Source organism: Ursus americanus, chromosome 4 (assembly GCF_024610735.1).
Source record: "Ursus americanus isolate L20-20 chromosome 4, mUrsAme1.1.p, whole genome shotgun sequence".
In the NCBI taxonomy this organism is placed as follows: Eukaryota; Metazoa; Chordata; class Mammalia; order Carnivora; family Ursidae; genus Ursus; species Ursus americanus.
In genome coordinates, this window is record NC_142130.1 from 56,423,051 (window position 1) to 56,440,866 (window position 17,816).

The following is a 17,816-nucleotide window of genomic DNA, read 5'->3' on the forward strand; positions in this document are numbered from 1 at the left end:
GGGAAAGGACTTAAATGTCCATCAGAAGGAGACTAGCTAAATAAGTTACGGTACATTCACAGAGAAATACGGCTGCAAAAAAGAATGAGGAGTTCTTTATGAAAGATCTCCAGAATATACTCTTTAGAGGCCAATACACGGTGAAGAGCAGTGTGGAAGAACGTACTTCTTATGCTTCCACTTTGTAGAAAAGAAGGGAGAACTTACACACATGCGCATGTATACACACAATTTTATAAAAAAATAAATAAAGCCCATGAAACTACTCCGTGACTACCCGTCAGGAGGATAGGATCTGAGAAGATAAAAAACACAGTGAGAGCAACATTTTTGACTACATGCCTTTTGTACTTTCTGATTTTTGAATCATAAAAACATTTATTCAGAAATTTAAATTGGTGATTATTATGCACATTTTGCATGCATATGTGTGTTTTTTGTGTTTTTCTTTAAACGGACTTCAAGAAATCAGACAACATGAGTGAAGAAAAAAGAATGGAAATAAATGGAAGTATATGGCAAAAATCCTCTAGTCCAAAGGAAAAGAGAGCCAGACCTAAGGTGTATGTGTGTGGGGGGAAGGGTGGTGGAAGGTTAGCACAGGTGAATAAGGGATGGCCAGAAAACTATCACGGTGATGAAACAGATAGACAAGGCAAACACAGGGAATGAGTAAATACAGAACAAAACGTGAAAAGATGTGGCTGGAGGCATGGTGGTATATTATATATGGGGAAATCTGGAAGCAAAACGTGCCCCAAAGCCAAGAACTTCTATTTAGGACTGAATGTTTTAATGCTGAGGTAGACACAGGATAATCTGAACCGAGTGTCCACCAAACACCGGACTGCTTGATGTGGAGTCGGGGGAACAGACCCAGTGTAGGCGTGGTAAGCGTGGGAACCCCCGCATCTGGGAAACAGGAGCCAGTCAGGCGGGGAAACGGAGGAGGCCACAACTGTGAGGGGTCGGGAGTACGCTAGGGGAGGGGAGCCCAAAGAGAAAAGACCACAGAAGTCGAGGGGAAAGGAAAGGATAAGGAAGAGTTGTCCACAGTGTCAAACACTCTCGCCAAGGTGGGGAAGGGGGCGGCTGTGACGAGGCTGCCGCGGGGGGCGATCAGGAGGCAGCTGGAAATCCGCAAGAGAACTCTGAATGGCGCGGAGGAGGGGCGGGTGGAATCCAGGTTGTAAGAATTGTAGCCTGGGTCCACGGGCTGTTTTTCAGAGAACCTTGGGGAAGAGAAGGAGGCAAGTGGGCTAGTGGCGCCTGCCAGTGTGACAGCAGGGTGGGACGGAAAGAAGCTGACTACTGCAAGACAAGAGCGATGGTTCTAGGGACGAAGCGAGCGGTCCAATCCACTGTTCCCCATCAGTTCAGAACCTCTGACCGGAATCAGTCCATGAGGGGAAAGAGCACTCTGAAAGGATGAAATACAAGGAAAGAGAAAAAGAACGCCAAAGAAATTTCCAGAGTTTTAAAGTGGGTAAATATATGAGTCATTTTCTCTTTACGTTACGTGGCAAAGGTTGCCTGCTGCTGAGGGAAGGTCTGAAGCACTGTCCGGCAGAGCTGTCTGCAGGGAGGGAAACGCTGCGGATCTGTGTTCTTCCACGTGTGGCTCCCGATCATGTGACATGTGGCTTGTGTAGCCAAGGGACTGAATTTGTTCACTTTATGGAAGTAAATATTACATGTAAATATTCTAAATAAATATTAAATAACCACATGTGGCTAGTGCTATGGTGATGGAAAGTACAGACTTAGGGATTAGAGGATACTGGACAAAAATGTAACAATCACTGTGTGCAGTAAGACAATAAGGGAAGCATAAACAGGCTGCCCAGGAGCACTGATTTTCCTTCAGTAAACACCATAAACTGCGTCGGGAATAGAAATTCATCTCTAGTCACTGAGTGACCACAGGCAAGATTCGGCACCTCTTCTGCTGTCTGCGAAATAAAAATCGGAAGCATCCCAAGAGCTTATAGAGGAAACGTCCCTATAGGAGTCCAGAAGAGCAGGTCAGAAATGTGGCCAACGGCAGACTCTGAATTACCCACTAGAACGGGTGACTGAAGGTAGACAATCAAAATTCACAGATAAGCCCCTGACTTTATTGTTGGACTTTCTCCAACACCTTTACCCTTAAGCTTTAAAAGCAAACAAACAAAAACAAAATGCACTTCAGCTTACCGCTTTACACATCTGGTTGAGTTACTATAAGAAGGGCAGACAGGCAAGGAGCCCACACAGGGCTCACAGTCACCCATTAGCAACATTTTCCCTAGTAAAGAGTTCACTGGGTGAACAGATGCCTGTATTAAAGGCATTTAAGACTTGCATAATGTAACTGTTTTAAACCCAAGAAGGAAAAAATTAAAAGCTTACTATGAGAATGTAATTTAAATGCTAAACATTATTCTAAGAAAAACAGGACCTGTGTACATTTTTCTTCCTCCTTTTGCAAAATGCCCATAAAGGCTTTTTTTAAAAGACTGCCATTATTACTCAAACTGCGTCAAATTCACTCCCCAATTTAAAGACGATCTGGCAATTGTGTGTCTAGAAATTTATCTTTAGGAAACAATGTAAAATTTGATGCAGGGGATCACAGAAAATGGGCTTTAAAATGATGCTGCGAGGAGACTGAGAACAAAATTATAGAAAATGACTGAGACAGCATTTTTTATGAGTATATATAAATCAGTAAAAAATACCCCACTGCTTCGTTAACAACAATGGGATCGTCATGTGGTCCGATCTGTCAGACTTTTCATCTGACTATTATTTCTAAGCTTAAAGGCATCCACCCTCTAGAGGTTTAATATATATTTAACTTGATCTTTCTCTATTTAAACTGTTTAAATTTAAATGGTTTTAGTTTATAAATACACTTAAATTTATAAACGCCCTTGATTTATAAATGTACTTACAGGTTAGGAAGGTCAACATAAGTGCTAATGTGGATGGGATGGTGGAGGGGGGCTGACAGGTAATCAGTCAGAAATAAAGAATGCTGAAGAACTATTTTAAAATCATATTTTTTCTGATACATTTTCTAGACATGAAAGTAGGAATATAAACTATTAATAGTCTTCAAAGCTGCGGACGACAGAATAATCTGAACTTTGCAAAGACAATAGGAAACACCAGAATTTAGCTACAATCTGAGCTCTATGAATGTCTTGGCCTCAGTCCGTATTAACTTAGAAGACAGCCAACCATTTGGGGCCAAAGGCTCTTCTTAGGTGTCAGCACTAACAGGACATTCCTGCTGGGTCAAGTCTAAGCCAGGCAAAGATCAGACACATTTTCTAAAAAGAGGACATAGTTAAAAAAGAAAAGGAATACTTGAACAAATTGTATAAAAGAACTTTTATATATATAAGAAAAAAACCCCTACATCATCCGTCCTCATCCCATCACCTAAAATACATTTTAAATGACAATACTAGTAATAACTAAGACATATAGCACCTTTCTGCATGCCAGGCATTATATATAAAAATATATATCCACAACTCCTTATCCCAAAAAGCTCTAAAACCTCCAATTTCTTTTCCTATTTCAATTGGCAACAAAACCTGACCTGAATAAGTGGAAGGCTACTTATAATATTTCTCCAATATGTGTGGCTATAAATATATTTGCTACAGTGATAGCAAGGAGTTTAATCATGAGGTGCTACCTAGAACCCTTTGGGAGTGTTTCCTTAAAGACTGTATGTGACCCATACCACTGTCTAAAAGGGGAAAAATCCCAAATCCCAAAATACATTCAGATCAGGGGATTGTGAATTTATTCACTTATTTAATCCGTACAACTCCCACTGATGTGGGTGCTATTTTTATCCCCATTTTACAGATGAAGAATCAAGGCACAGGTGACACACAGCCGCGGAAGAGCGGGCATTTGAAGCTAGACAGCAGGACCTCAGCTGTGTTCCTCACTCCTACACTCCGGCTCTAACATATTCTAAATACCAGTGATTTTAATGCAGAATACTTCTGATTGGCATGTATGATTTTGTCTGGAGCACCTGACTCCAACTTGCTCAGCTGGGGAATATATATGACCCCTAGTCTTACCTCCCCTTTGGCTTAAAAAGTGCGTCAGCCATCTGAATTTGAAGTTCTGAGATCCTGGTGCGAGCACTCTGCTAGAAGGACTACATTTACATCAACGTATTTTTAATGTAATTGGATAAATCTAACTAATTTTTGACTAAAAAAGAAAACCCTACAGATCTTTACTTTGGCAACTGTATAGTTCTTTGAGTTTCAAATCACCACCTCTATGGAAAAGATGCTGGCAGTTCCTCAGGATTACATTCATTGGTTAGACTCGAAGTATAACGTACATTTTCAAAATATTCAGCAATCAGCCACTGAAAACAGCCATACCCGTACAGCCCGACAACATCGCTTCATCTCAACTTTTCCAAATGAACCATGGCTAAAACACTAAGTACCAGTGAAAAGAATTAAAGAAAATAACCATAATGCATACCTCTAACACCACTCCACCCCACAGCAATACCAGTGCACCGGGAAAGAGGTATGTGAAATGATACAAATTTAACAGAAGGCTCATAAACCTCTCATAAGACTCTCATCTGGAATCTTTTAAGTTTGGCCCGTTACAAACAAAAACATACAACTTCCTTCAGCCTACCGAGTTCGTGGTAGTCCTGATGTTGCATAACAAATATTGGTTATTGTCTGTGAGCTGTTCTGCCACTGAGTGCTTGCCACGAGCTAAAGGCTGCACGTGTACGAGCTTGTTTAAACCCCACATTTTATGAGATGAGAAAGTTGAGACTTAGGGTAGTCGGAACACGCGCAGGGCCACTCAGCTAATAAGCAAGGGTCTGCCAGGCTCCTAGACCAGACTCTTCACCAGGGAACTCAAATCCTCCTCAGAGAACTGCTTTCATTTGGCTTAGAAAATCAGTTTCGTATGACCCAGCCATTACACTACTGGATATTTACCCCAAAGATACAGACGTAGTAAAGAGAAGGGCCATATGCACCCCAATGTTCATAGCAGCATTGTCCACAATAGCCAAATCGTGGAAGGAGCCGAGATGCCCTTCAACAGATGACTGGATTAAGAAGTTGTGGTCCATATATACAATGGAATATCACTCAGCTATCAGAAAGAACGAGTTCTCAACATTTGCTGCAACATGGACGGCAATGGAGGAGATAATGCTAAGTGAAATAAGTCAAGCAGAGAAAGACAATTATCATATGATTTCTCTCATCTATGGAACATAAGAACTAGGATGATCAGTAGGGGAAGAAAGGGATAAAGAAAGGGGGGGTAATCAGAAGGGGGAATGAAACATGAGAGACTATGGATTATGAGAAACAAACTGAGGGCTTCAGAGGGGAGGGGGGTGGGGGAATGGGATAGGCTGGTGATGGGTAGTAAGGAGGGCACGTATTGCATGGTGCACTGGGTGTTATACGCAACTAATGAATCATCGAACTTTACATCAAAAACCAGGGATGTACTATATGGTGACTAACATAATAAAAAAACATTAAAAAAAAAAAAAAGAAAATCAGTTTCAAATTGTTTTTCTTTTCCCTTTAAAAAAAAAGTTATGATACATTCTAAAAAGAATACATAGATAACTTATACCCAACACCCAAAACTAATAAATTTTATATTTGTATTGAATTTTATTAATACATAAAACATAACAGGTATAGCTGAATTTGAACCTCTCCTCCTCTGTAAAGGTAACCACTATGCTGAAGATGTGAATCCTTCCAGCTCGTATTTTTATACTTTACTAATGGTTATGCATCCTTTGTTTTTATTTTTTTTTTTAATTTATTTTTTTTTAAAGATTTTTTTATTTATTTATGTGACAGACAGCCAGCGAGAGAGGGAACACAGCAGGGGAGTGGGAGAGGAAGAAGCAGGCTCCCAGCGGAGGAGCCTGATGTGGGACTTGATCCCAGAACACTGGGATCACGCCCTGAGCTGAAGGCAGATGCTTAACGACTGCGCTACCCAGGCGCCCCATGCGTCCTTTGTTTTTAAATATCACTGAAATGTGTCTTACAATAACACCCTTTAGTAATACATGGATCTCACTTTTCATCCAACAGTGCTGCAACAAACATTCTTATGTCACCACCCTGCCCCATTAACTGACACTCCTTCCAAAAACTGTGTAAGAATAATCCCATTTCTTTGCCACCCAACCAAACCTTGGTGTTGTCAGGCATTCAAATGTCTGTATCTCAAGTAAGGTAATGTTACCTAATTATTGTTTTATTTTGCATTTACTTGATCACTAGGTGAGGTTTAGCATTTTTTGCATATCCTTAGCCATTTTTCTCTCTTCTAGGAACTGCCTATGTTTTGAAATAGCTTTTTCTTTTTCCTCAGTTGATTTCAAAGAGTTCTTTTTATATTCTGTACACTAAACCTTTGCAGGTTTTATAAGGGCTGCAAATATATTCTCCCAGTCTGTGGCTTGCTGTGGTAGGCTGAATAATTAATATTCCCCCCACACCCACCCCGCACTCCAAACGTTCACATCCTAATCCCTGGAACCTGTAAATATGTTGTTACCTGATGTGGTAAAGGGGACTTTGCAGATGTGATTTAAGAATTAAAAATCTTGAGGTAGGGATACTAGTCTGGACCATCCAAAGAGGCCTAATATAATCCCAAGGGTCCTCATAAGAGGAAGACAGCAGGGTCAGAGGACAGAGAAGCGGGGGTGATACACCTGGAAGAGAGACAGTGGCCATGAGCCAAGGAATGGTGAGGACCTTGAGAAGCTGGAAAAGGTAAGGAAACAGACTCTCCCCTTAGCATTTTCCAGAAGGAGTGCCGTCCTGCCAGCATCTTAATTTCACCACACTGAGACCGTTTAGACCTCTAGAACGGTAAGACAGTGTGTGGTTTTAAGCCACTAAGTCTGTGCTAATCTGTTACAGCAGCAACAGGAAAGGAACGTCCTTGCCTTTTACCTTTCTCCTATTGACCTGCACATTTTGTTTTAAACCCATCCTACTCCATTATCATTGAGTTTCCATATTTTCTTCTAAGTTTTAAAGCTTGCTTTTCACATTTAGATGGCCATAATCCATCTGGAACTTATTTTTGTGTTTGGAGTAAAGCAAGATTCTAACTCTGTCTTTTTCCGTGTAAAGAGCCAACTGTCCCAACACTGTTTAATAGCTCACGATATCCCCATTGTAATGCTGTTTCAGCCACCTTCCAATTACGTTATTCACGTAGGTCAGTTTCTATGCTCTCCTCCTCCGCTGTTCCGTTGTCTCCTTGCACCAGTCCCTACCATCTTAATTATTACTGCTCTAAGTGCAATATATACTTGGGAGGACAAATGATCCTGCCTGTTGTTCTTAAAAATTATCTTGGCTACTTTGGATCCTTGTGTTTTCCAAATCTAGGATAAGCTTGTCATGTTTTCCTATCCTACCGTAAAAAGACACTCTTCCTAGAAAGACAAAAGATTCTGTAAGCATTTTGCCTGAAATTGTATTAATTTGGAGAGGACCGCAACTTCACGATACTAAATCTTCTCAATCTATAAAAAGTTACATCTCTTCCTCTTTTATGCCCTTCAATAAAATCTTCTAAATAATTTTCCCCATAAAGGACTTACTTGCGCTGTATTAAGATTCTTAAACACCTTGTAGTTTAATTGGCATTTACCTTATATCCAGAAACTTTTTAAAACTTCATATTAACTCTGACAATTTATCTGTACATACTCTTGACAATTTTGTTTCTTCTTTATGTGTTTGTGTTTTGTTTTGTTGGTTTTAATCATATTCAAGTGGCTGGGGCTCCAGATTACTGTTGAATAGAAATGGTCATAGTAGAGACCTTTGTCTTCTGCCTGAATTTAAAGGGAAATGTTCAAATATCTCACTAGGAAGTGTGATGATTACTCTGTAGGGTTTTGCTGGCCTTCATTTTTAAAATGTACAAAAGAGTTCATACTATTAACTCAGTATAGATTCAGCTGAAAAGCTTAATAGTAACCGAACTCTTCTACACTTTATAGACTCATTGCTTCCTTCCATCCTGTGGCTGGACTGATAGTCTTCTGCTATTTAGAGCTGTGGCCCTTACTCAGCACCCTTGCACGGCCTTGCCAATTCTTATTCTACCTCTTAATATCACTTATGTCATCACAGTTACAATTTCATTTGAAGTTTTTCTACAGCCTCTTGTTACAACGTTTCTTTTGCTTTGCCTGCTGATAGCTGCCAGGATCGGATTATGACTTCAAAGGAGGCCAATGTCCATGCCAGGCCACCATGGACACACTACAGAATGCTGCTCACATGGAAACGCAAGGAAAGCAGGTTACGCCACACATGATGAGGCCAATGCCTGAAGCATTTATGTGGGCTCCGCACTTGCCTCCAGCTCCTACCCAACTGCTCTGGGGACTGTTCCAGGACATAACCTTATTGAAAGCTAAGGTACTATGTTATTCCCTCAGATCCTAGGAGCCCTAATCCTGGATACATTGTTCTTCATGTCCAGTTAGAAATATACCCAGGATACTTATTTGCAACAGCACTAAAGGCTGTCAAAGATTTGAAAATACCTGTTCTAACCGTCTCTTTACAGAAGAGTTAACAAAGGTATAAATAAATGACATGATTTTCCCAATGCCACAGTAGTGAGAAGCGGAACTATCACTATCCTCCCAAGGTCCTTTCACTGTAAAATGACTGCAAATTATCCATGGACCTCTAGAATGTAACATATGCCTGGACAAGTAGAAATCAGCCTGGAGCAAACAGTCATTTGCAAAACATACTGATCTTGTATGAAGATGAAGTCTTTAAGACTCCTCAATATTATACCATTATGACTCTAACAGTAATGCACAATATGTCTGGAAATGCCAACTACAGGCAATACCCTCAGAATTCTGCAGTTGTAACTAATTAAGGCAAAATCAAACGGTTGGCTCATATATATATATATGTAAAGTCAACTCGACTGGACGGAAACATTTCCCAGAATTAATCCAGAATCCCACTGGACTGTGGGTTACACAGTAGCATTAACAAATCTGGAGAAAAAGCCCAGGGGAGAGGTGACTGAATCAGAGAAGCAGGATAGGTAGAGTGTGTCTAGCATTTTCCAGGGAAGGACAACACAGAATTTGGAGAATGCAAGCAGCTGGGACCCTCAGGAATCTCTTTTGTGGGGAATGTTACTGAGTAAACTAATCTCAAGATACCTAAGTTCATTTTACCTAAAGTTTATGCTCAACAAATAACCTTTTGAGGATAAATTCAGCTTCCCCTGTTCTTCTCGAGAGGGAGAAAAATGCTCAGGACGTAATTCTCAAGTGTTCAGCCATGAGAATCCACCTGCTACAGATGACTGTACTGACCTGGTTCACATATCAATCTCCTAGGTCTGATCAACTCAGGGCGTCAGGGCCACTGGCGGGCGGGCGGGGGGGGCATGGTTGACTTCACCAAGAAAATGCTACCTCTGTTAAGGCCCCTTCATGGTCAGTCTGGGTGTCTCTGCTGGGATGCACACCCTCACCTCACATTCCCTCCATTTCAAAACCAAACCTACTGCCTAAATGTATCTTCAACAAAGACTTTTCAAAGATTTAAAACATACCATGTAAAGGCATTAAGAAGATAAATGTGTTGTCCCTACATAATATATACACACACACACACACACACACACACACACATATATATATATATATATATATATATATATATATATATATAGCTCCCACGTCCTTCTCAAGAGACACCTTCACTTATGCTGCTTGGGTTCCACAGAACCAAAAAAGTGACGTGCAACTGCACAGTAAAACTTAAAAACATTTTTTCCTATTTTCATTCTTAATTTTAATTATTCACTTTTAACTTCATGAATGTAAAATTGCATTTCTTCAAAGAAAAATAGTAATACTCATTAATTTTGGCTGTTTCTAAAACACCCTCCCTAGAAATTTAGTTGGTTTAGCTTGCTGAATTAGATAGAAGTCCTGCAAAATCCTTTCAAGATGGAACTTTCATGTTTAGAACTATAGGTTTTGCTTTTAGTTCATACCAAATAAGTATCTGTCTGCTGGTTTGACCACAAAAATTGCTAAGAAAATTCCTTTCCCAGGAAACGTGGACTGCTTTCCAATGCCCTTTTCAGTCTTATCAATACTTTGGAGAGACTGACCGGACCACATTCTTCTTTTTTCCCCCCACTGGTGTTTGTCCAACAGACAGGAAGTATCAGTAGCCACTTAGTCTTTCCCAGTTAGTATCTAAAGGGCCACTGAGAGAGACCACAGACAGTTTCTATTCTTGTTCCTCACCCAAGACTCTATTCTTAGCCTGATACCAAGAATACTCTATCCAGGAATGTCTTGTGAAATATGACTACATTGCTCAGGTTGGGATCAAAGTTTCTGAGTATGATCACCATCTCTGGAGTCAGCTCTGGTTGAAAGGTCCCAGTCACTCCTACCACCATGCAGGGCTTCAAATCATTTCTGTGCAAACCTCAGCTCTGACCAAATGCTCCAAGGGAATGATCATAATTAGACATCTTGAAAATACTCCAGATCTGCATCATTTCCTCTGCACAGGCCCTATAAACATGGAACACAGAACTGATGCTGCGAAGTGGCGATCCTGTTTTGCTCCAATTTCAAATTCTGAGTAAATATGATAGAAAGGAGAAACTACTTACACTATACATGTGGGTCTCCAAGGTGACCCCCATAAGTCTGCACACACCAGGCAAGAAATCCCTAGTTCCCCCAAACGAAGGCTTGAAATCACCACCAGTGGCCATATCAAGACCCGTGTCTTAGAGCAACATTGTACACCTGAGTAACAAATTGTCGGGTGACTCATCTAGTAGAAATAATAAAACCATCGGGTCATTATTTTTGTTAAGCAGCTGCTACAATTACAGCCACCATTTACAGCTAATTAACTGCTGATATTTAATGAGTGCTCACCATGTGCTGGGCATTTTATAACTATCGTTTCATTCAATATCCCAGTGGCCTTACAAAGTACGATTATTTTTCACAGATGAGGAAACGGAGTTAACTTTACTAAATGTCACCCAAAAATGGTTAAAAATATCAAACTGGGATTTATGCTCAGGTCTATATATATTATTCTAGTTCCTATGTTTTGAATTCTTGCTTAAAAAAAAAAAGAAAAAAAATACCAATCTACATTTTTGTTGGATTTCATGAGTGAATTCCAATTTTACAGTCTGTGAATAAATTATTCATATGTTTATATTTACCCATGTATCACTTCTTCCAACGTCACATCATTCACGGTAATTAACCTGGACAAGAAAAAATCTTGTAATTATGCACTCAAGCAAAGTACTTACATAGCCAATGGGCTTGAGGGCTTTAACTCTCGATGTTGGGCAGCCACAGGAAGTAAGGTCAGCATAGAGGCCTTCCTCCAACACACACTGATTGTTAGAACTGTCCTCTTGGTAATACAGGAGCCAGCTTAAAAACAAGCAGGGAGACATTCAGTCGAATTGCATCAGTTGGCAGTGCGGGCTCATTATCACGCTGTGGGAACCGGGGGAGGAGCCGGACAGAGTCACGGTGCTGACCGGCAGCACACACGCGGCAGCTGTCTAAAGAAACAGCCACGACTATCATTTACTGACTGCCTACCATCTGCATCCAGACACGGGTTAGATACGTACCTACATTATTACACTGTGTTGTCAATCCTATGAAGTAAAACACATCCTTATTTTTATAGGCAACAAAACTAAGAATTAGAAAGGTTAGGTGACTTGCCCAAGGTCTCCTCAACCACTAAATGACAGAGCTGAAATTTGAAACAAGACATCTGCTTTAGGCTAACGATATTAGCCTCATTTAGTGCCTTCAAGTACAAAACTCTGGGATCAGATTATAGTGATTATTAAGTACTTGAACAGATTAGAAGTTATTTTAGGAAAAACAATCGCTGGTATCCTTATTTAATGATGGGCTTGCTGTCAGGCTAGGGGAGCACAGAAACTACACTCTTAAAATCACACAACAGTATATAAAATCTCTCACCTGTACATCTGCTAACAGAGATTTTTTTAAAAAAAGAAATAAGCCCATTAGAATCTTTGATAGTGATTATCTTCAATCTATCACTCATCAGAAGTTTGGCTAGGAAATGCCCTTTTGAAAAGAAGGACCCCAAGGGAGAAATGAACGGGCTGTTAGTACTTCATTACCAGTATGTCTAAGTCCTAGCCCTACATTAAGACCACCAGCACAACTCAGGCTAGACCAGGTTAACTCTGGAACACCACCGAGATGCTCTGTAGCATTATAATTTACTGTCACATCTTCTAGTAATTAGGCATTTTATCACACGTTTTCAATGTGTCAGGCATGGACTTAAGCCCTTCTTATGCATCATTTATTTGGTCCTTATAAAAATCCTCCGAGGTAGGTACTGTTATTATCCCTCCTTTACAGATGGATAAACTGATTTCAGATAGTAATCCAATTTGTTTAAGGTTATGTATCTAGGAAGTGGTGGAACTGGGCTTAAATCCAGGTCTTCCAAGTACTCCAGGTACTTAAACAACTGCCAGGGTTCCTGTATTCTTTTGTTAAACTGCAGTTCAATACACACACACACACACATACATACATATATAGAATGTATATTTCCTACATAAAGTGAACATATGACTAATTTGTCCTAGATTTCAGTGTCAGGAAAAAACACTTTCCTCCAGAAAACCTCCAATACTTCCCTTTATTAGAAAACGAAAATATGTCTTATAAAATATTTTCTTTTATCTTAGTGAAGAAACTCAGAGCCAAATACTAGCAAAAATATTATTTCAGGTGCCCAGTATAAATTTCTCTCTCACTAAAGAGTTGCAGATAATCTAACTTATAGTGTCCTATTTTATGTGTTTTAATATTATACAAACCTTCATATACTTTTTGGAAGTATAAAAATAACGACATGCACAGAGAAGTTCAAACTAGTAAGAGTTATAGGAAATCTGGGAGGGAAAGACTGTTGGAATTAGGGCTAATCAGGAAGGTTGACAGAGGGCATGGGGATGGACTGCTCCTTAAAGATATACTAGGTTTAGTATTAAATGGGGGCCACAAGCTTACATGCCTATAGAAGGCCAGGCAGGTAATGTTTGTGAGTAGTGTACCAGGTTAAAAAACACAAATAAAAACAAAAACAAAACTGGGAATATATCCTATGGTACTTTGGGATCACATATGCCATTTACTGAACACTAGCTAATTACTGCCAAAGGTGAATGCTTCTCAAAGTTTCCAAATCTTCTGATTTTTTTTTAAATAGGTGAAAAACACTCTAAACCAAAACACTGATATATTTTGTTTAACATAGTGTGTAGGCCAAACAAATAACATCTGCTGGCTAGCTTTCCCTGAAACTTAGAGCTGTTCATAGAGAGCAGCCTGTGGGCCATCTGTCCCACTGCCACTTTCTGTACACATCACAGGCTAAGTCTGCTTTTCACGTGCTTAAATGATCTTAAAAAATTAAAAGAATAGCTTGTGATATGTGAATATGCTATATGATTCAAATTTCAATGCCCATAAACAGAGTTTCACTGAAACACAGTTGTGCCCGTTCACTGATGTACTGTCAGCCGGCTGCTTTTGTGCTCATAATGGCCGTGCTGAGTAGCTGGGACAGAGCCTGTAAGGCTCACAAAGCCAAGAATACTTAGGACCTGGGCGCCTGGGTGGCACAGCGGTTAAGTGTCTGCCTTCAGCTCAGGGCCTGATCCCGGCGTTATGGGATTGAGCCCCACATCAGGCTCTTCTGCTATGAGCCTGCTTCTTCCTCTCCCACTCCCCCTGCTTGTGTTCCCTCTCTCGCTGGCTGTCTCTATCTCTGTCGAATAAATAAATAAAATCTTTAAAAAAAAAAAAAAAAGAATACTTAGGACCTGGCCTGAAAGAAAAGGATTGCCAACCAACCCCTGGTATAGAGGGTAAGGCAGAAAGTACTCAGAGGTGTAAATGTGAGAACAGGGGAAGAGAGGGAGGCAGTGTAAGGCCAGAATGGGGAATGGGTGGGACAGATGAGACTTGACTGATGGACAGGAGGCATCTGAACTCTATCTGGCTGGTATTGGGGGATGACTGGGGGATGTAAAGCAGAGTAATAAAAATAGTAACCTGGATTTTGGGACAAATAATTGGGCTAGGACCGGTTTGTGGTAAACGACGGAAGGAAGAGAATACTGGAGTGGAGCTAATCGGGAGACTGAAGCTTTCCAAGTAGAAGAACTGATTCAGAGGAAAAGGAGAACTGATGAATCCAAGACATCTTGAGGAATGGACAGAGAGATTCTGATGAGTTATTAGGCAGATACTTGAAACAAACCTACCACTGAACTGCACACTTTAAAATGGTTAAAATGATAAACTGTATTTTATTATTTTACAATATAATAAATTTAGGAAATATGTGTTAGCCTTGGGAATCACATACAGTTCATTTACATCTGAAAAAGATCTAGTATATGGCTGTAGCTCAAAGAACACAAGATTTAATTTAAATTTAAATTTATTAAAATTAAGTTAGTTAAATTAAAAAAAAAATGACTAAAGCAATCATGGGTCTGACATTTAGCATGTGATCTTGAGAACCCTAACTCTGAAATGAGGAGTCCTCATCTGTGAAATGAGGTTGATACATACTTTAAACTAAATTTTTTTAAAATGTAGGAGTAATATGTCTAATATGGACAAAACATTAGTTTTGATATAGCATTCTATTATGCTATCCAATAAACATAAAATATTAAGCACTCAAAATATTTAGGTAATAATCTAAGATAACAGTGAGAGAATAAAATGGCCACAATGCTCCCAAAGTTAGCTAATCTGCAGTTTTTTCTCTGTATTACATGATGGCCCATAATACAAGCGAGGCAAAATTACTATAGGCTAATTAGGAATTGGCCAATGACTACAAGACTTTTTTTAATTCACTATGAATCAAAAAATAAAAACAAGTCAAATTTCTGTAAATTTAAAGGAAATTAAGTTATTAAATAGTAGAAAACACTCAACAAGCATACTTACCAACCCCGAAGAACTTTAAAAGAACATGGCGTGAATGAAGTCAAATCAGAAATTTCTTCTGTAAAATCTACACATTCACCTTGGAACCCTGGTTTACTGAATGCTTTCAGCTATGAGAACAACACAACAATTTAACAGAAAATAATTGTTTGACGGTATTACAAAAGCAAATGAAAACCTTTTATTTCTTGTATTTATAAAAAATTCAGCAAAATTGGGGAGCCTGAGTGGCTTAGCTGGTTAAGCGTTCAACTCTTGATTTCAGCTCAGGTCATGATCTCAGGGTCATGGTATCAAGCCCCATGTCATGCTCCACGCTCAGCGGGGAGTCTGAGGACTTCTCTCCCTTTCCCTCTGCCCCTCCCCCTGCTCACACTCTCTCTAAAATAAATAAATCTTCTAAAAAAATAAAAGTTCATCAACATATTAGTGCTTTATCTATTGCCAATGAATCGTTGTTAAGGATGATAGTCTCTTTAAACTTCCATTGTGGTTTCCTTACCCATTTCCGGAAATGTCACCATTTATTTACCATTTTCATCCATTTTTTGCACCAGATTCTGGGCACAGAGGCCCAGAAAACAATTCTACCTGTAAGATTAAATCGGAATCCCTCCTCCACTAAAATGTGGTCCCTGCCCATTGTATCAAACAATTATTATCCCTTGCGTTGAGACTACATGTGTAAGATCAGTGGCAATTCAGCGCTAAGTGTGAAGGCAGTTTCAGTCAGTATGAGGGGTGGCTGGTTAGCCTTTTCTCTTCCCAAGTCTCGCTGCTCCAGTTAATAAAAGGTTGCAGGAGAGAGCATGAACACATGTGGGCAAGTGGGCCTGAGAGCACAGGAGCAGATGGCAGAGAAGATAACGACAACGAGATTAGCAAAGATTTATGGTGAACAGAGAAAGACATCCATGTCATGTATTTGGCCAACGGGCTCCCGTTTACTGTTAAGACTATCACAAATATAAAGCTTAAGTTACATACAACCATATTTCTACTTTAGTCCTTTTTGTTGACAAATCCATGAAATCTCAACTGTGATTCCCTTCAGACCAGAGACATAATAATGTGCAACGCTAGTGGCCTTGGATCTATATAATAGGGAAGAAAAAATTAATGAGCCCTATAAATATTTCAAAATACACTGGATCCTTGAAATAACATGCCCACAGGTTCACCCTGCATGGACAGGCCCGCATTGTAGCTAAGAATGCATCATACTGAGCGCTGGGCAGCCTTGTCCTTTCTCCCACTCGCGCTGTATCAAGAACAAAGCTGCTTTGAGCCACTGATGTTTGCCTCCTTCATCTTCCCAAGAGTCCTCTTAGAGGCTGATAGCCTCTGAGTTCTGAGGAACTGCTTCTTGACTATTGCCTTCTGCTCTGACATCAAAAGCCGGTGAAAACAGGGAGGTGGGAGAACGAACTCCCCTGGACCCACCATGGCGTGGCACAGCCTGACTTGCTATCATGAAGCCAGTCTGCATTTGAATCATTCAACCACCAAGGGACTCCCTCCCTTAAGGAGGTATGACCCAGCTAGTTTCTATCATGATCCTTCTGGTGGATGCAGAGGGCAGCAGCGAAAAGGAAGTCCAAAACGAGACAGACTTCTGAAACAATTCCTCATAGAAGAACAACTCTATGTGTCCAGGAAAACTCATTTCATTGATAAGAGCATGTATTTTGGTTAGTCATTTTCCAAACTAGGTGTTTTAACTTAAGTAAATCATAATTTTACTTCCAAAAAATGTTGAGTAATTTCTTCTACACGCAAATATCTTAATTCACAATTAAGAGTTGGAAAAGCCACAGGAGAAGAGAGGTCACAGCTGTCTTGTTTACTCTGCATCTACCCAGTTTGTTCATTGTTTTTATGTTGCTGAGCTTAAGGTTTATACTTCGTTATTTCACCATGAAGCCATGAAATCCAGACAAATGACAGTGCAAGTTAAGCATATTTCGGATGGTATGTATAGCAGCCAACTCTAGTGTTTAGTCTGTCTTCAGACCCAGGAGCATTAATTAAAATACACACAGACTCACAAACACACACACATTTGCAATAAAGTACCTTTTGGATTTGATGGGTTAATTCTCTGCCCAAACTGAAAAACCAGACTTAATGCTGATGAGCTTTTTTTTATTTTTACTCACCAAATGAGATACAGTGCCATATGGTTCACCCAAAATTTGATCATTTTGATTACCCTACAAATGCCTTAGAATAGAATTCTCATAATGTTCTGAGAATGGTCCATACAGAAACCACTTCTGTGCTTATTGATTAGAATAAATTGTGGTTTCTACTCTTAGTGAATTATGTAACAGTGCCTTGGTAAAATTAAGACCTGGGAAAAGCTAGGTGGATAAGTCATATTCTGGTTTCTTTTCCAATCTCTACCAGCCTCCCAAATGGAACTGTATGGATACAAATACACACACACACACACACACACACACACACACGCACACAGTACCAGTGTTTTGCAGTGCCAACTTCCTTTTCACATATATTATCTTACTTCTTTGAAGTACGGTTTCAGACAGAAACTATCACCAATATATGATGAACTTTTTGTAGAAATGCTTATTATATACTTTTCACTTATGATATAAATAAATGTAATAGGTCTTTAATCTGACAAACTGAGAACTCAAAATTTTAATTGCTG

At 39.7% G+C, this 17,816-nt stretch overlaps 1 protein-coding gene across 3 annotated transcripts in view; it reads right to left on the reverse strand.

Moving 5' to 3' along the window:
• CRYBG3 (crystallin beta-gamma domain containing 3) overlaps nucleotides 1-17,816 on the reverse strand; it is a 105,835-nt gene that overhangs the window by 12,281 nt on the left and 75,738 nt on the right. For all 3 annotated transcript variants that reach the window (XM_045785389.2, XM_045785387.2, XM_045785388.2), the window contains exons 16-17: nucleotides 15,140-15,249; nucleotides 11,410-11,536 (exon numbers count right to left, since the gene is read on the reverse strand). In XM_045785389.2, the coding sequence (XP_045641345.2) occupies nucleotides 11,410-11,536; nucleotides 15,140-15,249 (237 nt within the window). The remainder of the gene's footprint in view (nucleotides 1-11,409; nucleotides 11,537-15,139; nucleotides 15,250-17,816) is intronic.